Here is a 25,305-nt window from a genome sequence, read left to right as displayed (position 1 = left end):
AAGAATAATACTCAACTTCAATTGGAGAAACAACAACAACAACAAAACCCAGGATAACTAAAACATTTTCTACAATATAAGAACTTCTGAAGGAATTACCATCCCTGATTTCAAGCTCTACTATAGAGTTAGAGTAATAAAAACAGCTTGGTATTGGCATAAAAAACTGACGCATGGATCAACAGAATTAAAATGAAGACAGATATAAATCCATACAACTGTGGATACCAAATAAGCAAAAATTATACAATGGAAAAAAGAAAGCAACATCAACAAACTAACTGGATGTCTGCATGTGAAGAATGCAAATAGATCCATACCTATCACCTTGCACAAACTTCAAGTCCAAGTGATCAAAGACCTCAACATAAAGACAGATTCACTGAACCTGATAGAAGAGAAAATGAAAAATAGCCTTTAATGCATTGGCACAGGAGAAACTTCCTGAACAGAACACCAATAGTACTGACACTAAAATTGACAATTAAAAAATTAAATGGGACCTCATGAAACTGAAAAGCTTCAATAAAACAAAGCACACCATCAATAGGAAAAAATGGCAACCAATAGAATGAGTAAAGGTCTTCACTAACCCCACATCTGACAGATGGCTGATTTCCAAAATAAATAAAGAACTCAAAAAACTAGATATTACAAAACAAACAATACAATTAAAAACGGGGTACAGATCTAAACAGTGAATTCTCAAGAGAAAAATCTCAAATGGCAAGGAAACACTTAAAAGTTCAACATCCTTAGCCATCAGGGAAATGCTGAGATTCCATCTTATACCTATCAGAATGGCTAACATCAACAACACAAGTGACAACTCATGCTGGCAAGGATGAACAGTAAGTGGTACACTCCTACGTTGCTGGTGGGAATTTAAACTTGTATAGCCACTTTGGAAATCAATATGGTGGTTTCTCAGAAAATTAGGAATCAATCTACCTCAAGACCCAGCTATTTATTATCAGTCTTGGGCATATACCCAAAGGATGCACACTCATTCCATAAGAATATCTGCTCATCTATGTTCAAAGTAACTTTATTTGTAATAGCCAGAATCTGGAAACAACCTAGATGTCCCTCAAATGAATAATGGATAAAGAAAATGTGGTACATTTACAAAATTGTATTACTCAGCTGCTAAAAACAATTACATCATGAAATTTGCAGGCAAATGCATGGAACTAGAAAAAAATTATCCTGAGTGAGGTAATCCAGATCCAGAAAGACAAACATGGTGTGTATGCACAATAAAAGTAGATATTAACTGTAAAGTAAAGGATAACCATGCTGCAATTCACAGACCCAGAGAGGTTAGGTAACAAGGAGTCACACTTGGATCTCTTTGGTAAGGGGAAGTAGATTTCTTTGGTGGTCTGGGAAAGGTGGGGATGGGAACATGAAAGATCATGTGGGGAGTGAGAGTACTGAAAAGAGAAGACTAGAAAGGGGGCATTTTGGTTTGAGGTGGAAACTTAGAAGTAGAGAAACTCCCAGGAACCTACAAGGATGAGCCCAGCTAAGACTCCCAGCAATAGTGTATGTAGCCTGCACTGGCCATCACCTGTGACCAGGCAATGTATACAGTGGCTCTGCTTTTGTTTCCTATCTGCCCAGACCCAAGTAATCACATCAGAAACTGTATTAATTTAGAACACTGTTTGACCAATGACTCAGGCATATTCCTAGATAGTTCCTGCATCTTAAATTAACTCATTTCTATTAATCTATGTATTGCCACAAGGCTGGGTCTTACCGGTCATATTCTGGCACCTTTCTCCTTCAGCAGCCCAATGGCATCTCCTCAACTCTACCTACTTTCTCTACATATCTCTGTTCTGATTTTCCACATGGTTTTATGCTGCTAATCCATTGGCCAAAACAACTTTACTTACTTATCAACTAGTAAAAACAAAACATATAAAGAAGGACATCCCACATCAAGGCAAGATTTTCCATAGAGGGGGTGGGATACCAACCCAGCCACATAACCTTCAACCTACACTGTCCTGCCTATGGGACATGCTGGGGTAAGAGTGGCAGAGACTGTGGGAAGGAACAACCAATGAATAATCCAGCTGGAGACCCAAGCCATGAGAGTGAGCCCAACCCTGACATTGTCTGGAGCATCAGGAACCAGAGGCAGGATGGCTCAGAGACCAAGCATGAATGACAAAAAAAAAGTCAATGTAATGATGCCTCATGATATTCTGCTATATTCATAGATTGGTGCCTAGCCTAATTGTCATCAGAGAGGCTTTATCTAGCCACTGATGGAAAGAGATGCAGACACAACCAAACATTAGGTGAAGCTCAGGGAATCCTGCAGTAGGGGGGATAAGAATTGTAGGAGACAGAGGGGTCAAGGACATCATAAGATAAGAAAATCTACAAAAATCAACTAACGAGGGACCATAGGGGCTCACAGAGACTGAACTGACAATCAGGGAGCCTGTAGGGGACTGACCTAGGTTCTCTGCATATATTTAATAGTTGTGTAGCTTGATCTTATGAAACTCCTAACAGTGGGAACAGAGACTACCTGTGACATTTTTTTTTTCCGAGACAAGATTTCTCTGTAGCTTTTGGTGCCTGTCCTGGAACTAGTTCTTTTAGACCAGGCTGGCCTCAAACTCACAGAGATCCGCCTGCCTCTGCCTCCAGGGTGCTGGGATTAAAGGTGTGTATCACCACCGCTCAGATACCTCTGACTCTTTTGCTGGCTTCTGGTACCCTATTCCTCATAATAGGTTCCCCTGACCAGCCTTAATAGGAAGTATTTAGCTTAGCCTAACTGCAATTTGATATGCCAAGTTTTGTTGATATCCATGGGAGACCTGCCCTTTTCTGAGTAGAAAGGGAGGAGGAGTGGATGAAAGAAGCTGCAGAGGGGATGTGTGGGGAGAAACTGGGAGTGGAGTAGGAAGGGAAAACTGTGATGAGGTTATATAAATGAATGAAAGAATTCAGAGAGGAAATACATAGTCATTAAAGAAAGGGAAGGTGAATGAAAGCAGGGGCATGTGGCATCATAATCAGTAACAAAGCCCTAAAAGAGAGAAGGGGCATCATCTAACACTGTTTCTAGTATTTATTAGCATTCTAAAAGCACCCACAAATAAAAATACATTTTAAAGATAGAATGAATATTGGAAAGCCAAGACAGTTATTATTAGGTGATGCAGACACGGTTCACTAGACACAGCAAAATCAAATTTGTGTTAGGAAATCTGAATGTAGAAGAAGGTTCTTTACCTGTAGACAAACCATAATCATGAGAATACCCAATGGGGAAACCCCACTTAAAATACAGTGATACTTAGAGAAAGAGTAACAATGAAAGTCAAGATAACTGAAATGCTTTTTACATTCTTGCACACACACACATGTGCACACATGCAGGTACATGCACAAATCATGCACTTGGTTGTCAGAAGACAACTTGTAGGAGTTGGTTCTTTACTTCTACTAAGTAGGTCCTACAGATCAAAGTCAGGACCTCAGATCTGGCAATAAGTACCTTGAGCTGCTGAGCCATCTGCTGCCCCATGTTTAGTTTTCTGACAGGAAGACAAGAGATTGGAAAGATAGAAGTTCTTCCTAAACTCAGTAATAAACTTAATGCATCTCAAATTAAAATACAAGATAACATTTGAACTTTACAAAACTTAACTTTTACCTAAGAAAACATACACGTAATAATCAGCATGAACAGCAAGAAGAGAGGAATTTGCCACTAGCTATCAAATCCTTTATATCTACTGAATGTATTAGCTTTTTGGGATCCTATTCTCTTTGGATGTATACCTTGTTCAGCCTACACATAGTAGGGAGGGCCTTGGACTTTCCACAAAGCAAAGTGCCTTGCCCTCTCTTAGTATTGGGGGGGGGGGAGACGTATGGAGGTAATGTGAGGAGGGGAGGGAGTGGGAATTTGGATTGGTATTTTTTTAAACATCTAATAAAAAAGAAACTAAAATAAACAGAAAACAAAATAGGAAAAAAGACCTACACAAACATATATGTAAAATTAAAATATAACAAATGCAGACATTGAAAAAGTCTGGAAACAGATGCACCATGTAACAAATAGCATTACACAGATAACCAGCCATTTGGAAAAGGCTAAAGTTGAATTCCTAACTTCTTGCAGCAAAATAAATCCTAGACAGATGAGAACTACAAATAGTAAAAGTGAAGCAGGAGGGCCAGCAGAAGTCACGGCAGGGAAAGGCTCCTGACTCTGATCTGGGGAGAACACAGTGGACAGAAACCAGTTCCTGCACATTGTCCTTTGACCTCCCCACATGCCCTGCTCTACCATGCCCATTTGCAGACACACTTCACATACAAACATTAAATAAAGTGTAACTATAACTTTTTAAATGAAAAATGAACAGGAAAATAGCACAAGCGATTATGAAGAGCAAGTTCATATTCTGTGTCGGAGAAAATTTAAGTTGACTCTAGAGGAGCAAAGACATGTAGAAAAGGACAAGATAGTAACTGTAAAGGCAGTCTCTACCACCCCTCCCTATTATATTGTAGACATTGAGAGCAGAAGCAAGAGTATCAGGTACCATAGAGGCACCCCTATCATGTCTGAACTTCTGAGAGAAGACACAATGTAAAGAATTCTGATAGGATTTGTGATACCAGAAACATTTTTTCCTTTTCAATTTTAAAGAGTACCACACAACTCCATGAATTTGACAGTCATTAACCCTGTGAAGCCCATCCCCAGAAATAAGAACACACATTTCCATCAACACCAGAAGATCCCTTGTGACTCCTGATATCCATTTCCTCTAGGTTCACAGTGAGGAGTATATATAGCTCTGGTTTCCTGAGATCCCTCCATCGTGTCTACTGAAGTTTCACCATTTCATTATTGTTGACTATTCTGTTGCACAGATACATCACCTCCTAGTTGACATTTAAATCATGTGCAGTCTTCAGCTAGGAGTTAAACTTCCAAAAAATGTGTTTCAGACAGAGTTAATTTTTCGGAAGCATCTAGTTGTGGTGAATTGTATGATAAATGAATATTTAACTTTTCAGAAATTGCCAAGCAATTCTTTAAAGCAATTTTATCATTTATTTTTTATTTTATTACAACCACATGGGTTTCAAATGTTCTTTATTTTTGTCAACTGACTTGGTCAATCTGTTTAATTTTGACTAAATGAATGCACAATGACAGCTTACTGTATTGTAGTTTGTATCTTCCTCATGACTAAAAATATTGAGTACCTTTCCTATGTATCCACTGGTCATCAGTACTATACTGTAAAGTTCAATTCTTCCCTTGCTATCCACTGGTCTTGTCGTCATCCCGCTTTGAAGTTGTAAGAGTTCATTATTTTCTGAGTAACAGCCCATGTACATACATCACAAATGTTCTCTCCAACCCCACAGTCTGTCTTCACTTTCCTAAAATTTCTTCAATTTAGTTTATTCCCAGCATGTATTTTTCGTTTTATGGTTCACATTTCTTGTTTTCCATAAAAGGGAAGAAACAATTAATACTATTTCTTAGTGTTTCAGCAGAAATCAAAACAAAGTTTGATGTCTCAGAAAAATTTGTAGTTACAGCTTTTTCTTCTAGTGGAATTAACTTCAATAAGATTTGTCTGTGTGACAGTCTTTAAGAGAACTATTTCCATAATCCCAGTGATGCTAAAAATGTCAAAGAAGACCTTGAATGCCTGTGGAGCGGAAGTAAGCTTGTAAAGGAGGAGCTGCAAGCACAAGACACTGTTGCCTCTCTAAAGTACTGCTGCAGAACACAGGAGGAGCCAACAAGAGCATAGTGACCACAATAGGACTGCCACAGGAGGGTGACCAAGTCCTAACCAGGGAGTACCCAGCATCTCTGTTGCTATACTTCAGAAGTACAGTGGGGCAATGGCATCCATGACTTTTCTCTTTCTGATCTCATCACAGCACACTGACCATCTGATAAATTATTATTTGTAAATAATTATTATTTGCTTTACTGTGAGGTTTTCAGATTAAGAGGAAGTATACTCAAGGTGAGTGGCAATCAAGGAGCCTCAACTAACTGTGCTTGATTCAAAGTAAGAGAAACCAAACTTCATGCTGAAATGAAGCCTCTGGGGCCTGGGACAGGTGTGTTTTCGACATTCCCTGTTTCTATGTGTATTAAAGTCCTGTTATTTTCCTACACAGCTCCTTCACTAACCACCGATAACTGCTTTAACTCATCATCTTACCACAGACTCCAACAACACGCATACAGATATTCCTGGGATGACCCTCTGTACCCTTACTTCCTACTTCATCCAGAGTTGATGAGAAAATGTGATTCACAGCAGCAGTTCTAACTCATCACATGGCATGTACACTTATTTCTTACACCTTTAAGTTATATATCCCTGGGACCTAGAGACATTCACATCAGACAGATGATCAAATACTCTGTTCACAATGGGCTCCTGAAGGATTTGAAATATATATTGACCATGGCCGTATACATTCACTAATTAAAAGAGTTAACTGTGCAATGATGGAATTTACCTTAATACGGAGCTTACCTTCTGAAAAACACATTCATGCAAAATGACTCATTGTAAATGGACATGGTAGTACACACTTGTAAACCTCAGCACTTGGGGAACTGAGACAGGATCACACCGATTCTGAGGTCAGCCTGGGCTACACATTTAAGTTCTAAGCCAGTTTGTGCTGTATTGTGAGATCTTGTCTCACAAACAGACCAGGGAACAAGCAAACAACACTGCACATTCATTAACAACAGACTAGGGAGGTGCCTGTATCCATACCTCCTCTCAAAACATTTGCCTGCTTTTCCAAGTCAGCAATTTCCATCTTGATATTTTCTTTCATCAAAATATCTTTTTTCTTAGTTATTTCATACTCATCGTTGAAGTCTGTAATTTCCTTAATAAACTTTTCCTCTTCCTCTGCTGCTTTTTTCTTTGTGGCCTCCTGAAAAGCAGAAATAAGTCACCAAATGTACACACTGGTTGCACTATCCTTCAGTGATTTAAAATACAACAATTTGGAGTTATTAGCAAAAGTATCATCATCAGCTCTGTTTTCTGCATCACCAAAAAACAGGCTGCGATGACCAAGAACACGTGTTTGAAGACGGGGTCTGTCATACAATATCTTCCATGTGGAAGTTTTATTCCTACAGATTTGGGAGAACTAGTGAAGTAGAAATGCTGACATTTATCATTATGCTTGTATCTGTGAATTTACTTTGCAATCATATATGCTACTTTGTCAATATAATGTATATTCAGGTTGAGGAGTAATAGTGAAATGTGAAAATTACAACCTTTACTCAAAGGAACAATGCTGCTTTATAGGAAAACAAAAAAACTGATTATCTGAAGGCAAATTATACAATAATCTCAAAGTTAGTTCAAAATAAGCTTTTATGTTGTAAATCAAACATCCACATGGCACAAAAATATGAATTTAATCCTTTGGACAGTGCAAAAATCTAATTTCCTAACAGCATTAGAAACCTTAGTCTTTTGTATTTTTATTTTTTGGCTGAAGCACCAGCTGTGTGGAATAACTTTTAGAAGCTGGTCATGTCATGAACTGTATTTTTGTTCTTATATATCTTATGTAAGTTTCCACTTATCTATTCATTGTGTGTACATATATATGTATATGAGTGTGGACACGCATATTCTGTGGCACACATGTGGAGGGCAGAGCACAACTTGCAGGGGTCAGGTTTCTCCTCCTACCATGCTGGTTACAGGGATTAAAGGGTCATCAGACTTGGTGGAAAGCCCCTTTGCCCTCTTGCTGGCCCAATTATATTTCTCTGAAAGGTCATCTTATGACTACTCACATCTCCAAACTGGCCTATACTCATAACTACTGCTCAGCATGTTGGCTTTGACATAAGATAAAAAGATAAACAATATTTTTCACCCACACCCATAAATATGCCTAAAAGTATAAACCTCTCTGTTTTTCAAGATCATTAAAACTGGGCCTCAACACCAGAGTAATTCAGAGCGGTGGTATTCTTTCTTTTAGGCTCATTACAACTGTAAATAATTCCTGAATTATATCTTTGTCAGCACAACTCTTTCAAACTGTGCTACTCTCCCAGTCAATTTCAAACAGCACTTGATATTTTTATTTGAACAGTACTGTCAGCTGATATGCATACAGATAATTTTCTCAAAGGAAAGATGTACATATTTAGATGCCTTTGACACAGTTATTGACTTCGATGTTTCTAGATGACTAGAGACTTACGAAGGCTTGGAGCAGGGTATCCCTTTGGTTTTTAATTTCACTGTGCTGTCTCTCTAACGCATTTTCATGGGTTTTCAAAAGCTCTAAGAGGAATGATTTTTCAGAAAACTGCTGAACCTTCAAAAGGAAAATACAGAAATCAGAATAAAGCAAATGAATACAAATTTTAGGGGCTCAGTTAACTGAACAGGTCTGCAAATGTAACATTTTCTGTAATATCTTTAAGAAGGAAAATTAAATTTCCATTCAAAGCCTTCCTGTACGCACTGTTAAAGGTGACTCATAGCAGCGAGTTTACAGTGTCCTTCCCCAGCAGGACCACGGGCTCCTTGTGGGCACGGCTCGGCTCGTTTATTTTTCCTCACCACATTAAGCAGAACTCACAGATGAGTACTGAGGCCGTCTGACCGTATATATTGGAATCCACTTCTGGACAGTTGGCTCCAAGGAACAGGCTTGTGAGCCTAGCCTTTAATGGCTGAGCCAACTACCCAGCCCTGTCTCATGACTTATAATGAATCAATCACTTACTATGATCACTAAAAGATGCGATAAAATCTACAGCTCGAACCCAGTCTTGTGACTATAGCTATATGAAATAAGACATAAGTTTGGCTAAATATTCCAAATGTTATTTTGAGAATTCAGTCTTCTAATTTTACTTATTTACTCTGTGGGGGGTCTAATTTTCAGAGACTGCAGCAGGTGGATAGCAGTGTTTGCACTGGCAGGTTGCTGAGGCCAACAGAGTAGGCATTCAGCCAAAAGATCTCTCTCTCTCTCTCTCTCTCTCTCTCTCTATCTCTCTATCTCTCTATCTCTATCTCTATCTCCTCTCTGTTTTTTGTTTTTTCGAGACAAGGTTTCTCTGCAAACATCCCTGGCTTTCCTGGAACTCATTTTGTACACCAAGCAAGCACAGAAATCTTCCTGCCTCTGCCTCCCAAGGTCTGGGATTAAAGGCATGCGCCACCACTGCCTGGCCAAGAGATTTCTTACAAACAGGATCTGAGATCAACACTTCCCCCTTCTTCCCCACAAGAACTCACTTTTAAATTTTCATCCCCCATTTTATTTCAAAGATTAAATGATTTCATAAGCACTGATATTAGGTAGAAACTGTTGTTTAATTTGCACTTTTAAAACACCACCTTCTGAGACATGAATTGAATATAAGAATGAAAATCAGAGAAACAGATGCTGAAACCATTTTTCTACAGTGTTTGGTACCAGCCCTCATGAGAATGTATCACCTCCAGTTTAGGGCTGTTCACATCTCTACAGAGAAAAGAAAAATGATACAAATTCAACTGAAATTGCAGAAAGCAAGATTTATATTAACTTCCTCAAGGTGAGATACAGGTTGTGAAATCTCTGTCCCAGAAGATATTGAATAGTAAAGAGCCCGGAACAGTCTCTTCCAGAGGCAAAGGGTTGGCTTCAAAGACATTTTGAAATATTATAGCCACTAAGTCCTAGGAATACTGGCATTTTGAAAAAAATAGCAGCAGTGAAATAGGAATGATCTTCCATTTATGTAAGACCATTGCACAGCTGCCCCAACCTACAGTCCTAGGTGCATCCATCATCCATATTTTAAAAAAGATGGAGACATAATTTGCATGACTGGAGGTATGGAGGTCACAATGAGAAGGTGTCTTGTGTCTGCAATGCAGAACAGAAAATGTGTTTCCCAGACTTCAGGATCAACAGGGAAGACAAGGGTAGGACCACGACTTCTCCATTTTAGTGTAAGAACATGACACTTCAGGGCTACTTCATGATTATTATACAGATGACAATAAAATAAGGTCAACAAGCTTAAGATTTATAAAGGATATATAATTAATTAGGGGCACTTCCACGTCTGTGGTTATCAATTGGGAGTCCTGTAACAATAGCTGATTAGTTTTTGGATCAGAGAATTTTGAATGTTATCATTGGAGATACATAGAAAAGGCACTGATGAAGCAGTGTGTGGTTGTTAAAGACAAGAGAAAAAGGAAAAGGAAGGGTCAGGAAGTAACACATTTGCTTCCATTGGGGCTCCCACTCTAGTAGTGGGACCAGGACAAAAAAAAACTCATTTAGAGATCTGTCTCTTCTTCACCTGTACATGGTGATGTTTGTAGGACCAGGGGTGGTGAACAATCTGTTCAATTTACTGATACTAGGACTTTTAAAACAAGAATTTCCAAGGTGTTCTGTTGATGTTGAGAGAAGGATCTCAGCTGGGACCCAGATATCATCACCACGCACAACTCATGCACAGCACAAGCACAAGACACCTTGACCTGACAGTCCTGACAGCAGGTGAGGTGGGGATGCGGATGCCATGTTCTTGAGAGTGCTTCATGCTGACCTGGGGTTGCCATAATTTGGGGGGGGGGACCTGAGAAAGTGGGGGTGCTGGCCAAATCCTGGTGTATCTAGCTATTTCACTTCACTGTCCAGGCTCTGTGGAACTGTCAGGCACTACCTGGATCTGGCAAAATGCTGTTTGAGGTGGATCCAAGTTGACTCCCTAGGGCTTAAAGCTCCTGATCCTTTCCCATCACCTCAGCATCACCTGGACATGTTTGGTCGTCCTGTGCCTCCAGATCTGCCAACAGATGGTAGTCCCACAACAATTGGTGATTAGGAATGGTCAGTGGGTCCAAAACAACATCCTAATGGGACCAAGGAGGTATAAACAATGACACAGTCCCCATGAGTGAGGCAGAGAAGAGACGGCACAGGCTACTCAGTGATTCAAACACAGCAGGGGCCAAGGGCTCTGAGCACAAGAGAGACACAGTCACCTGGTACCAGGACTTCAAGAAAAGCCAGAAAGCAAAGAGAGGACTGGGCTGAAGAAATGAAGCCTCACATCCAGGGCAATGGTCTGAGGCCGGTGACCCTACCAGAAACCCAGTTGCCAATACAGAATAAAAGGCAAAGTTGCTAGTGAATGAGAAGGCAGATTTGCGGCAGGTGGAAGATGGCTCTGCTGAGGGTGGAGCAGGTGGATAGAGGCCCGGCATGAAGTGATCACCTCTCAGTGGGCTCTGCCTCTAAGCAAACAGAGTTAGTGTAAGAGGTTTACTGGGGGAGGAGAAAGTGGGAGAGTGAAAGGGGGACACCTCCTCCCATCTATCAGGACCTCTGGCAGAATGCTGCAAAGGCTCCATAAAACAGCAGGAATAAAGTGCCAGGAAGCAGATTTTTGGTAGGCTTATTCCCCACGAGTGAGGCAGAACAAGATCCAATGGCGTTTATCAAGCAGGAATAGAGTGAGAAAGACACAATCAGCTTGGTGATTTGTCAATCAACTCAAGCCCAAAGGACTTGAGGGTCCGAGAAACAAGACAGGCAGGGGCCTCCCACGAGTCATCCGGCAAAGGGCAGGGGCCAAGTGCTCTGATCCCGAGAGAGCCATGGTTGCCTGGTCACGAGGCTTAACAAGGCCAAAAGGTAAGACACCACGCTGGAGAGACTAGTCTTCACTCGTGCGAAATAGCCAGAGGTGGGGAAGGCAGAGGGGCTCACCAACCATGCCAGTGTTGAATGGAGGGACACAGTAATTCAGAGAAACGAAGCTGTCATATGTGGACCAGGTTTCTGGGTTGCAATGCACCTCAGACAGCTGGTGGGCAGGAGGAAGTGCCAGGAGAGCCTTTCCTGGTCAAGGAACCAATGTTGTAATTTAAAAAAAAAACAGGAGCAAGAAAGAGACAGAGACAGAGAGAAAAAGATGGGAGATGAGAATGTCCCACCTTTCATGAGGGAAAGTGGCAGTGTGCACAGGAGGTGCATAGGTCGAGACTGCTCATCCGTTTCCCGGCACCAGGCCCAAAATAATCACACAGAAACTATATTAATTAAAATACTGCTTAGCCTATCAGCTCAGGCTTCTTATTAACTAACTCTTACATCTTAAAGTAACCCATTCCTACTATTTTATATTTTACCACAGGCTCATGGTTTACAGGTAAGGTTTTTAGGGCAGGCATCTTTCTCCTTTAGCAGCTACATGGCGTCTCTCTGATTCTTCCTTCTTTTCTCCTTTATCTCTGCTTGGAATTCCCTCCTTGCTCTATTCTGTGCTGCCATAGGCCCAAGGCAGTTCCTTTATTAAGCAATGATAACAAAACATATTCAAAACACACAGAGGGGACTCCCACATCAGAGGTGCACTTAGTGGCTGCAGCTAAGGATGTAGGCTGTCAGAACCCTTAAGGGCAGGCCAGTACAGATGCCTGAATACTAACACTAACTGCCTGGAGACTCCTTAGCTCTGCTTTACTACAAGGTAACAGCCGGGGAGGGATCTGATGGGAAGACACCTTAAAATACAAATTGCGCTAAGAAATATTCCCAAACATAGCAAGTCTGAACTGAGGCACCAACATTCCCATGGCAGTTTGAGTTATTTAAAGTAAACAAAAGTTATGAAACTAAAGAAATTATTAACTCTGTCTCCTAAATTGCCCATGCTCTCAAGACTGTTTACAAATATAACGAACGGAGTGAGAAGTTCCTAATGCCAGGAATACCAGTTTCTCTTTCTCATCTCTATCTATCTTCTGACTGAAAATGAAAATATCTACATAAAGCCTTAATGGCGCATTCTAGACTCAAATGGCCAAGCTGTGTCAGAAAATGTGCTGTTTTCGAGCTGCTGAACTTGGGGCAGTACCATCACCCTTGTTAGTTCTGTTTCTTCCTCCCCTACTATTCCCCTGGGCACTGAGGGGCTTGTCTGGTGACTGGGTCTGTGTTCGACAACGTGCCATGTGCGGCTCGTCACTGTCCTTGCTGCCTTCATGCCTCAGAAACTTCCCTACACAACTCAGAAACTGAAGTGACAGAGCATTTTAGATTACCATTTGATCCAAGTAATGAGAGTCACTCCTCCCGCACCTGACACTGCTAGAAGCAACTCAGCCTCGAACAAGTCGCACTGTGCTTGCTCCAAACGCAAAAGGAGGCAACTTTTCATAAGAGACACAAGGAAGACACGCAGATCTCACGTCCCTAAAATCCCACAAGGACAGAGGGAAAGCCTGGGGTTATGACAGCCTCGACAGGAAACATTTCAAAGGCCAGAGTGTATCAATGAGCAGACTGCAGCAGACATTAAGGCTTTAGCTTTTCTCTTTTTTTCCTTTGAAACAGGTTTCACTATGTATCCTTGAGTGGCCTCAAACTTGTAGAGATCCACGGACTCTGCCTCCCTAGCACTGAGATTCAAGGCGTCCGCCATCCCTTTGCCATCCGCCTTTTTACAAAGCAGGTGCATTTCCGAACCACAGTGTCCCAGCAGGACACAACAGTTCTAACATGGGTCAGCATAGAAACCCTTGTCAGGTCTGCACATCACACCCATCACTCTCCAACCTCCCACAATCTCTCTCTCATTCTCCCTTCTCTGACCTATTGTTTTTCCTGGCTATTCCTTAAGTGTGCCAGAACCACTTCCTCTACAGCTTTTGCACAGAATCGCCATTCACTCATCCTGGAAGTCTCTTCTCCAAGACCCTTCAGAGTACCAGAAAAAGACATTGTTCCAATCTTGTAGTCACCGGCTTTCTCAAGACTGAAAAAAGTTCAGATGCAAATACATGAATAAATATTAAAATAAGTAGTGTCAAAGATTCTAACAACATAAAAATTACAAACTCTAATGAGAAAACTATACCATAAGCCAAGATTTAAATGATAAAGGGTTGTTGTAATAAGAGCGGCGGGGCTGCGTCCCCAGCACCCCGGCCGCCTGGCTAGCTTATGCCCTGAAATAACAACACACAAACTGTATTCATTTAAACACTGCTTGGCCCATTTCTATTTAGCCTCTTCTAGGCTAATTCTCACATATTAATTTAGCCCATTTCTAATCATCTGTGTAGCACCGCTAGGTGCGCTTACCAGGAAGATTCTAGCCTACGTCCATCCTGGGTTGGAGCTTCATCGCTTGTGCCCCCGAGAGCTGAGCTATGGTGTCTCTGTCTGAGGCATCTTACCTCACTTCCTCTTCCTCCCAGCATTCTGTTCTGTTTACTCCACCCACCTATGTTTTAACCTATGAGGGCCAAGCAGTTTCTTTATTGCTTAACCAATGAAATCAACAGATTGATATATGACACTCTCACATCAAAGGGTAATAGGTATAGCATAAAAAATGGAATCTATAAGAAATTAAAATTCAAATTAAAACTTCAAAGGAGGCAATATTCTTATAACAACTTATTAATTTCAAGTATATAAATGATGATGTTTTGGCAATTTTCACTGGAATAATTCTGGGAGAATGTCTTAAAAGCTTTAAAAACATGTCTTTGTTGATACATCAATTTGAGTTGTGTTCTCCTAAAAAAAAAAAAGAAGTTACTAATACAGCAGTAAATACTATCAGTAGAAAATCAGCTAACTAAATACAGCACAATATTTATTGGAATACTATGCAGCTACAAAAATTGCTTTTGACCCTAAGTATAATAAATAGAAAATTATTTGAGGAAAATAGGCAGGTATTAAGTAATGTAAAAAAAAAAATGTATAAATCCAGGGGCTGGTGAGATGTTTCAGAAGCTTAAAGTTGTTGGAGGAGGGTGCCACTTGTTGGTTCCTAGCCGCTTAGCTCCAAAATAACCACTCAGAAAACAATATTATTTGCAATACTGTTTGGCCAATAGCTTAAGCGTATTTCTGGCTAAACTCGTATCCTAAACTAACCCATCTCTATTATTCTGCTTATCGCCTTGTGGCTATGGTTTACCAGCTAAAGTTCCCAGTGTCTGTCTCCGGAGAATCCATAGCTTCTCCCTGACTCCGTCCTTTTTTCTCCCAGCATTCAGCCTAGCTTGTCCTACCTACCTAAGTTTTGCCTTGCTATAGGTCCAAAACAGTTTCTTTAATCATTAATGGTAATCACAGCACACAGAGGGGCTCCCACATCATAAATACTGTTCTTGCAGTAGACCTGATTTCAGTTCCTAGAACTCACACTCCTCTTGCTTATTTCCAAGTTTTTGATAATTCTCATGACAAGCATGATAAGGCTTTCTTTGAAGAATTACACGAAAAACTAATTTTGTTCCATGAGAAGCTCAGAAGTCTTGAGTTTACAGTTAGCATTAGAGAACTGAAGTCATTATTAAGAAAGGTATCACAGGCTGAAGAGATAGCTGCATTCCCAGCACAGAAGTCAGGCTGCTCACGTCCACTTATAACTGCAGCTCCACTCCGGGTGCCTTTTTCTGGTCTCCACAGCAATACACACATGCATGCATACACAAACAGACAGACAAATGATGATATCGTAATTTATTTACCAATCACAGTGTGACTTAGAGGTTGTACAGTAATGTTTTATGAATGACTGTAGATTCTCAGGAGATTTTAAAATCATAATTTTTCTAAACTCATAGATCATAAGTAAATCTGAAAGGGTCTTCTTCAGTGCTGTAGCTCATGGGGCTGCAAACTCAAATTGAGTCTAACATTTTCTCAAATTGAAGCAAAACTTTAAAGTATTTTCCTCCTATTTCAAGGAGATCATTTTTTCTGTTCAAACCATGGCTGATGCTTGATATATAATTCATTTAGATACTTCTTTTCAAAACAGGAGTGGTAGCAGAATCCTGGATTTTACAATTAGGAACAGCTGAGTGGATTTTCTACTCTATGGATACAAGCTACTAAGCATTCCACTTGGATGGTTTACAATCTACTGCATCAGAAGAGCTAATGTGCATGTTGTTATAGTCTGATCTAAACTTGTATTCTAAATATTCCTTGGATTTTTCCAAGTCATGAAGACAGCACTAAGAAGAAGTCCAATAAATGCTATATATGATATTTTCTTTAATTTGAAGGCAATAATTTTAGTTCTGTGACCATAAAAAGGAGATGTAACATTATAGAGGCCAGGCCTACTCACAGAAGAACCAGTCACAAGCATTTATCAGGTAGTGTGTGTGTGTGTGTGTGTGTGTGTGTGTATGATATTTATCAGGAGCCCATGTCAAAAATGAGTATTCCAAATTGTTAACTAGCACCTAGAAGGGTCTTCAGTCAATGTCATTTAGGAATCAAAAATAAAAATCCACAATAAAGCACCACACTACGCATGCAGGAATACAGTTTTTTGAAAACCCAGTGAAGTAGAAAGTAGCAAGTGTTGACAAGGACAGAAACATGGAGCCCTCACACACACTGGTATAAATTCAGAAGTGTGTAGTTGATGTGAAAACCATCTCACATTTCCTGAAAAAAATATATCAAATAGGAAACAGTCCAAAGGTCCCATATGCCCTACCAATTCTACTCCTAGATGGAGTACTCAAAAAGATTTGAAAATATATGTTTACTCAAATACTTGTGAACAAATATTCATGGCAATGCTATTCAAAACAACAAAATAATCTGAATGGTCACTGATAAACACACAAAACAGTGTGTGGACATAAGGAACATTATTCACCCACAAAAGGGAAATGAAAACCATTTATCATGCTACAGCATGGATGAGTCTAGAAATACTGTAGAAGACACAAGTAAGTCACAAAATATTACTACTGTGCACCTACACCTGTACAGCACGTCCACAGGCAACAGAGGTGGACAGCTTAGGACGTGGGGCTGGTGACCCTTGGGAGCTTAGGGACTATGCGGTGAGACACAGGTGAGTCACAAAATGTGCACCTACATCTGAACACCATTTCCACAGGCAACAGAAGTTCATGGCCTAGGATGCAGGGCTGGTGAGCCTGGGGAGCTTAGGGACTATGCAGTGGCTGCTAACAGACACAGTGCTTTTTTCTGGGGAGATGAAAATGTTCTACAATCTATGACCACAGCACAACCTTGTGAAAAGATTATAAATCACTGCTTTCTAACTTTAAGGGATGTAATTTTTTTTGTAAAGTGACCTAGCAGCTGTGTTCTCACCCTCGTCTTAAGAAAAAAGGTCATCACAAAAGCTTCAGTGCCCTGTACACCCTTCCCTGATTACAGCTATCTGCCACCCTAACAGGGACAATCACTGTCTTGATGTGCTATTTATCATCCCATGAATGTCATTATACGTTAACTATATTTACATACCCTCACAGGACAGACTTGTGCTCCATATATTTGGTGCTCTTGCACTTACATAGCTTCTGTGGGTTGCTTTTTAACATCTTATGCTTTGAAAATGAATTATTTTCAAGTTATTGTTTATTTTTTATTGATTTTATTGACCTATATATTTCTTCTCTGCTCCCCTCCCTCTCTTTCCCCTGCCCTTCTGTCTCCCATGATTCCCAGGCTCTCAATTTACTCAGGAGATCTTGTCTTTTGCAAAGTCCCATGTAGTTTAGATCTATGTAAGTCTCTCTTAGGGTCCTCATTGTTGTCTAGGTTCTCTGGGATTGTAAATTGTACACTGGTTTTTCTTTGCCTTATGTCTAAAAGTCATTTATGAGTGAGCACATATGATATTTGTCTTTCTAGGTCTGGGTTACCTCACTCAATATGATGTTTTCTACATCCATCCATTTGCCCGCAAATTTCAAGATGTCATTTTTTTCTACTATGTAGTAATCCATTGTATAAATGTACCACATTTTCCTTATCCACTCTTCGGTTGAGGTGCATTTAGGTTGTTTGCAGGTTCTGACTATGACAAACAATGTTGCTATGAACATATCTGAACACATGTCCTTGTGGTACAATTGAACATCCTTTGGGTATATACCCAAAAATGGTATTGCTGGATCTTGAGGAAGGTTGTTTCTTAATTTTCTGAGAAATCGCCATACTGACATCCAAAGAGGCTGTATGGGTTTACACTCCCAACAGAAATGTTAACTAACACCTGACACCTGGGATTGAGAAGCTATTATTCCTTGTAAAAGGAACCTAGTTTGTCTTTGACCCCGTTTTGGGGCTTTCTCCAGGCATTCCAAACTACCACTAATCTTTATTCAAAAAAAAGTCCACTTTATATCCTGAAAGGCTTTAAAGGTATTCACGTAGAGTGATTCATCCTTAGCTAAGAGACAATGTGGGGCAAGAGGCTGAGACAGTGGATCGATCTGCAGGAGGGCCTGCTTTCTGGTTTCTGACCGCCCGGCCGCTTAGCCCCAAAACAATCACACAGAAACTGTATCAATTAAAACACTGCTTGGCCCCTTAGCCTAGCTTCTTATTGGCTAACTCTTATATTAGTTTAAACCATTTCTATGAATTTGTATATCACCATGTGGCAGTGGTTTACCAGCAAAGATTCTAACTAGTGTCTGTCTCAGGCAGAAGATCCATGTCAGAGATAAGCCAATTTGTAATGGGAAGGCCACTTATTTGTCCCAGGTGTCCAGAACCAAAATAATCACATAGAAACTGTATTAATTAAATCTCTGCTTGGCCCATTAGCTCTAACTTCTTATTGGCTCTTACATATTAGTTTAACCCATTTCTATTAATCTGTATATCACCACGAGGTCCTGGCCTACGAACAAAGTCTCAGCACATCTATCTCCGGTGGTGGGTCCATGGCATCTCGCTGACTCAGTCCTTCTTCCTCCCAGCATTCAGTTCTGTCTTTCCTGTCTACCTACGTTCTGCCCTATCAACTGGCCAAGACAGTTTTTTATTCATAAATGAAAGCAACACATGGAAAAAAGAACCTCCTACACCATGGATTATCAAGGGCTCAAGGACAGCCTAGGATAGCAGCAGATTTAAAGGCCAACCCCAGGTATAGATTGAGATCCTACCTATTAAACCAAACAAAATCCCAGACTCCCCTGCCAATGCTGAATACTAAATTCTGACCCTTGCGCTGCAGGTTGAAATGTTTGAGGACTTTCCTCCTAAAACCCTCAAACACTGGGCTGCACAGCAGAGCAGCAACTACTGGTCTCCATCCTTCTCCCTCCAACTTCAGGAACACTGTCGAGGACCAGAACAGTGCTCCGGAAGGATGCATGGAACAGAGAAGGATGGTGACAACAAATACAGAACAAGAACAAGCTAATAATTGAGCTTTAATAAATGGTCTGTAACACCCTTTCGGACCTCTAGCACACGTGGAAACAGCAACTATTGTTCAGTGAGCCCACAAAGGCAAGGTTTTTACTATTGGTGGCCTGATGCAAGGACAGCTGAGAAAGTCATGAATCTCCAGTTACATGAGCCAGCAACACCCTATTGTTTTTTCAGCAGAATCTCTGTTGTGTAATGAGCTAACAAGAGTCTTCTTTCATCCATGTCTTTAAGTAAATTTTATCAATTAAAAAAGTATAAGCAGGCCGGGCGGTGGTGGCGCACGCCTTTAATCCCAGCACTCAGGAGGCAGAGGCAGGCAGATCTCTGTGAGTTCGAGGCCAGCCTGGTCTACAAGAGTTAGTTCCAGGACAGGAACCAAAAGCTACAGAGAAACCCTGTCTCGAAAAATAAAATAAAATAAATAAATAAATAAAAGTATAAGCAGTATAAGATAAAACATTTTCTTTAATACACAATTTTTAAAAGAAAACAAATCACCTCAACTAAAACCTTCTGTTTTAATATTATAAATTGATATTAACGTATCATATATAATATATAATAATTTATGGCTTTTTCTTTCCTTGATTTAATAATTCAGAACCAAAAGATGACTTCTCAAGTTCTGAGAGAGTGACTGACCTTACCAATTAGATGGCAGAGTGTCTACATTTACATATAAAAATATAACTGGAGTCATTTTATTACTTCATTCTAATATAGTCTCTTTAGAATTCATAAAACATTATTTTATTGTTCTTAAGGTGTTTCTGCATACCTACAAGTAACATTCAGACCAATAAGGTTACTTCTAGGAATACAAATGTACCTACATATACATACGAGCATGCAATAAGAGTAGACCATGATTTTGGAGGAGAGTAGGGAGGCTTATGGGATGGTTAGAAGGGAGAAAGGAGAGGTGAGAATGTTGTTTATATTATAATCACAAAATTAAAAAGAAAAATATATTTATCCAGCAAAATATGGCAAATATGATAATTAGTCTAATCCTTTCCTCCATTTACCCATCTCACAGGAGTATGGAGAAGTATTGGGTTTTATATGTTTATAAAAACTACCCAAACTATAATTACATGCCATTTTTTACACATAAGAAACTCAATGGGTTGCTTCTAGGAATTTACGCTAGTTCTCTAAGCATTAATTTTAGTTCCTCTGACATCCACACTACAAACCCTTCCACTGACCAGTGGAACTTTAGGCAGACCAGTGAACGCTAAGGCAACCACAGCATTCTCCCAGCTTCTGCTTTCACATACTAAGTGTAACGGGCATACTGTAGCTGCCCAACTCACTCATACAACCTGAGACTTTTAAAAGACTCATCCAGTCCTGAAAGGCAAATGCTATCATTCAAGTTCTAATTACATGCTACCTAGTTCCATAGATTAGAAGAAAAAAGAATACTATACTTCTGAATATATTTTTGACCACATGCAATTTCCTAAATAAATGACCAAATAGTTTCCAAATATACAAGAGCTAAAATATTGCTCTAGTGAAGTCATGTTCTAGCTTCTCTTCATGCTGTTTCTGTTTGACAAATGGGTCAATAAGCACCAAGTCAAATATTCAAGTAAATGTATTTTCATTGTTATTGGCAGACATATAATTAACTCTGATTAAAAAAGAAACAGAGAATCAATTTATGATTACTACTTTAGCTCTTCCCATTATTCATTTACATTATAATCTTAATTCCACTTTAAAATCTTTATATATATACACCATCTTGACTCTAATTATAAATCAAATTACCTCAACTACAAGTTAATGTTGTATGAACTGTGACCCTCATATGCTAGTTTTATTAGTAAGATACAATTAGATTATTACCCATGTATATGAGCTGATTAAAAAGCAATGGACATTTATGAGCCTAAATTAATTAGTAATTTCAATGAATGCTTTTAAACAATATTAGAGATTTGCTGTGTTTTCTCTGGCACAAACAATTAAATCAACATTTTCTTTAAGTGTGTGTAGATGTCAACACCACATTTCCATTATCAGGTAAAACAGGTAGCTAACAAAGAAAGTATTACAAAGAATAATAATTTGTCTTACGAAAGAAACATTACAAAGGAAAAAACATTTAAAATAAAATATTTACTATCTGCTGTCAGGACAATATCTTCACCAATCCCAGAAAAAATGCACTTTATACAAAAACTTACAGAGGTGACCTTTAAAGAATATTGCCCCTAATGCAAAGCTTCAGACACATTACTACATGTCATGAAAGAATGATCAGGATGAGCTCAAGAATCTGTTTTAATAGAGTTATATTTTCCTTAATCAATTGTGTCTTTTGTGGTAGTTATTTTGGTTTTATATGATATGTTACAGACAGGTCGTTTCAACACTCAGCTTCTTCACCTACAAAAGTGGAATGACGGTTCCTCCTCTCAGCGTGACTGCCAGAACTAAAGGAGTCAATGTGGTCTTTGGACAGTACCCAGGACATAAGCACTATTAGCAGCCAAGAGCAGGGAGTATGGAGGTGGTGATGTCTGTCTGTCTGTCTTTCTCTCTGTCTCTCTGTGACCCTTTTCTTCATTGGCTTCTATTTGCCAACTTTCAAATTATCTTAATTTTCTTCAAGGAAAGCTACATCATGACACTCCATGTTTTGCCCATCCCACCAGCTTTGGCATTGTCACAGCAGGCTACTTTCTCTTTCATTATAGGAAAAACAAGAGCGAAGGGCTCAATGAATAATAGCCCCAAATGATACTTTCAAAGACAGTCTCTTCTAGTTGAAAGGGGAGGCAGGACAGACTGATGGGTGGTGCAGTACACACAGTTAGGAGGAACGCATCCAGGTATTCTACTCACAGCATGGTGACCATAGCTAATAACATACACTAAAAGATTCAAAGATATGTAGTATTTTCACCACAAAGAGAAGATAAATGCTGGCATACACACATTAACCTGGATTTGAGCATTATAAAATGTATGTAAAAAACACATGGACCCACAGACATGTACAAATTTGTGAAATTACTCTTACACTCTTAGTAATGAACACACTCACATACCATGTTTTTAAAGCAACAAACACAAGGAGAATAAAGGTGGATAAGAAAAATAAATCTAAAAATGTTCCACTCAAAGACTGAAAACATGAGTCTGTGCTGATGATTGGTAGAGGAATTTTACATAGCTATCCAGGGAGGACTTTATGATGTATGAGCAGGATGGGGAAAGAAGAATGGATACTCACTGGGGGATGAAGCCTCCAAAATTACATTATTCACAGAAAACTTAAAATTCTTCACAATTGTAAGCTAAATTAGAGTGATCATTTACAAATTTATATTTAATTTACATATAAATTTATATTCAGTATGTAAGAAAATGAATATGTTATAGACAAAAGTATAGTAACTATGTAAACAGACTAAGCACACTGTTTGCGTAGTTAATCTTTAAGTGTTGGAACACTCACTACCTTGGACATCTGTGTCCTCCTACCCAGAGAGAGGCCACCATGTGGTCTCACCATCTTCACTGTCTGTCCCCATCTTCGTGATCAGGGTGCAAGGAGCCCCCTAAAAGCACTTTTATTGCCCCTCTCTGGTCAAATCCAGAATCACTTTCCTCCTACTGTATGCACCAGCCCTCGGCTGGGGTCTAGAGTCCTCCTTCAATGTTCCTGGGACATATCTGGCCCCTCCCTTTGCTACAAGGTTTCTTCTACTACATCTCTTTGCTTCCCCGAAATTCTACCCAGAGCTCAGAATCTTTCCTGAAGCTAGCAGATTCTCTTGGTTCAATTTTTTTAAAACCCAGGACTTTACAAAGGCATCAGAAGGAGAAATGAGAGCGAGAAAAGGATACTTTTAGATGAGGCATGTCCAAAAATGTGGTAGTGAACTGAGAAGCAGAAAGCCAAAACGCATTGAAAGATACACGCAATCCATTACATCCACACAGCATACTTAAATTATTTAGCATTTAAAATTTATATGCTGCACTAACTACTTATTGAACAATTATTCTTTCAACGACATTGTGTTCTCTTATAAACATTAACCATCACACAAAATGGACAATGAATTCGTTATTTAAGGCTGGCTTCCTTGGGGCCACTTCCTATTAAAAACTAAAGATACTGCCGGATTCAGAACATTCAATATTAGACAACACAGAACTAGAGTATCTAATTCTCGAGTTTCCTGGCTGAAGGGTAAGTAAACAGTGACAGTTTCCCACAGCCAAGATCAGATCTTCTCAAGCACTAATTAGCATGCTCTACGCATCCTTACCTTGGATTCCAACTTGACTTTCTCTTCATTGAGATCCTCTGTCGCTTTCTTAATCCTCCCACGACATCTGGTAATTTCTGACCTCACTGCAACACACACGCGCGCACGAAATCTTAACTCACATGCTCCTTGAGTCTCAAGTCTCCATCTCAGAAGCAGTTGGCATGTGACTTTTCAACTGTCGTACCCTCCAGACTGCAAACTCCACTCCTTGACCTCCCCTCCCTCCTCTGCTCCTGACACCCCGCTCCAGAAGGCCCATAGGGCAGGACCCCTGACCTTCCCGCAGCGCCCTGCGGCTCTCCTCCGCCTGGTGCTCAGTGAAGATGATGTGCTCAAACAATGACTCCAGACTCATCTCGGCGACTCCTGCGGATCCTTCGTGCGCCTTTAAATATTTTATACCGGAGCCTGAGGATCCTGGAAAACACAAGCAAGAAGGCTTCCAGGGCGGTGCCCAGCTGGGCTGCCCGCAGCACCCACGCCTGCACAGGCCGGGCTGGCAGGGCGGAGGCCAGAGCCTTGGCCTTGCTCCTCAGTCCTCTCCGCCATGCCCTGAGGGTTTCCAGCCTTACCTGAGTCTGTGGTGGACGCAGCTGCCCCGAGAAGCCAAGGGGGAGAGCAGCAGCCTCTGGGGGGGGGGCAAAACTTCCTGCTCCTCTCCAGGGAGCTTCCCCTCGGGTGTGCTGGCCTCGTGAAAACCAGACCTGGGAGGAGAAACCTCGTGCTGGACTCGCGAGAACTGGACCTGGGAAGAAAAGGCATCGTGCTGGCCTCTTTGCTATTCTCGCGAGAACTGGACCCTGGAGGAGAAGCCTCATGCTGGCCTCGTGCTGGCCTCGCGAGAACTAAACCCAGTAGGAGAAGGCCTCTTGCTGGCCTCGCGAGAACTAGACCCAGGAGGAGAAGCCTCGTGCTGGTCTCGCGAGAAGTGAACTACAGGAGCGCCGTGGAACCATCTGTAGCCATTCTGTGCTCAGGGGTTTGGATCTTTGGTAGAGCTGGGAAGCCCAGTGTGCAAGTCACAGACACCAGTGTTATAAAGTGCAAAGGACCCGGCGTTTTAAATATCAACTTCTGCAAAGTCTCACCCTCGGAGGCTAGCAAAGACTCCTACAGGTGTACAATGTCTGACATTCCCCCTTAATCATCCTTTGTAATCAGGGCATCATCTTTTTTGTCTCCTCCGAAATTAATCCTTGCCTTTTGTAATCAAGCCTTGGTAATATTAACGCTTCAATACCTGCACAATGTGTGTCAGAGACCAAAATGGTTGCTAATTAAAGCTTAAGTGTGAAAGGCACCTTTGGGGCTTTTGAGTGAGATTTTTTTTTAATTAAAAAAATTTTTTCAGTTTTGGTAGGTCAAAATATTGACATTGTGATAAACATTTGACTTTATTGTGAATGTAAAATTGACAATGGCTAGACTTTTTTAAAAAGTAACTTCTAGTTTTAATTGCTTAAAATTAAGCAAAATGAGGTAAATGCAAATTTTGTCACATCCAATAGACTTAATTAATAGCCCATTAATACCTTAATATAATCAGTTATAAATTTTAACTAATTCTGAATTTCTACCTTAATTTTCATTAAGTCGTGTCTGCATGAAATTTAACATTTAAACTAACAATACATATTGAAAACTGTAATGAATTGGAAAAGAATTGCTCAGAGCTATTCAGAACAAATAGTGATGAAAACTTACAAGC

The 25,305-nt window shown here is 40.2% G+C and overlaps 1 protein-coding gene across 1 annotated transcript in view; it reads right to left on the bottom strand.

Moving 5' to 3' along the window:
• Positions 1 to 23,952, bottom strand: part of Ccdc172 (coiled-coil domain containing 172) — a 55,172-nt gene extending 31,220 nt beyond the window's left edge. The window contains exons 1-4 of the mRNA XM_075975269.1: positions 23,874 to 23,952; positions 23,595 to 23,680; positions 8,284 to 8,400; positions 6,816 to 6,981 (exon numbers count right to left, since the gene is read on the bottom strand). Coding sequence (XP_075831384.1) covers positions 6,816 to 6,981; positions 8,284 to 8,400; positions 23,595 to 23,680; positions 23,874 to 23,952 — 448 coding nt within the window. The remainder of the gene's footprint in view (positions 1 to 6,815; positions 6,982 to 8,283; positions 8,401 to 23,594; positions 23,681 to 23,873) is intronic.
• Positions 23,953 to 25,305: the final 1,353 nt, after the last annotated feature.

The sequence above is a fragment of the Microtus pennsylvanicus genome, chromosome 5 (genome assembly GCF_037038515.1).
Source record: "Microtus pennsylvanicus isolate mMicPen1 chromosome 5, mMicPen1.hap1, whole genome shotgun sequence".
NCBI classification, from domain to species: Eukaryota; Metazoa; Chordata; class Mammalia; order Rodentia; family Cricetidae; genus Microtus; species Microtus pennsylvanicus.
This window is presented reverse-complemented; position numbering and strand designations above follow the sequence as displayed.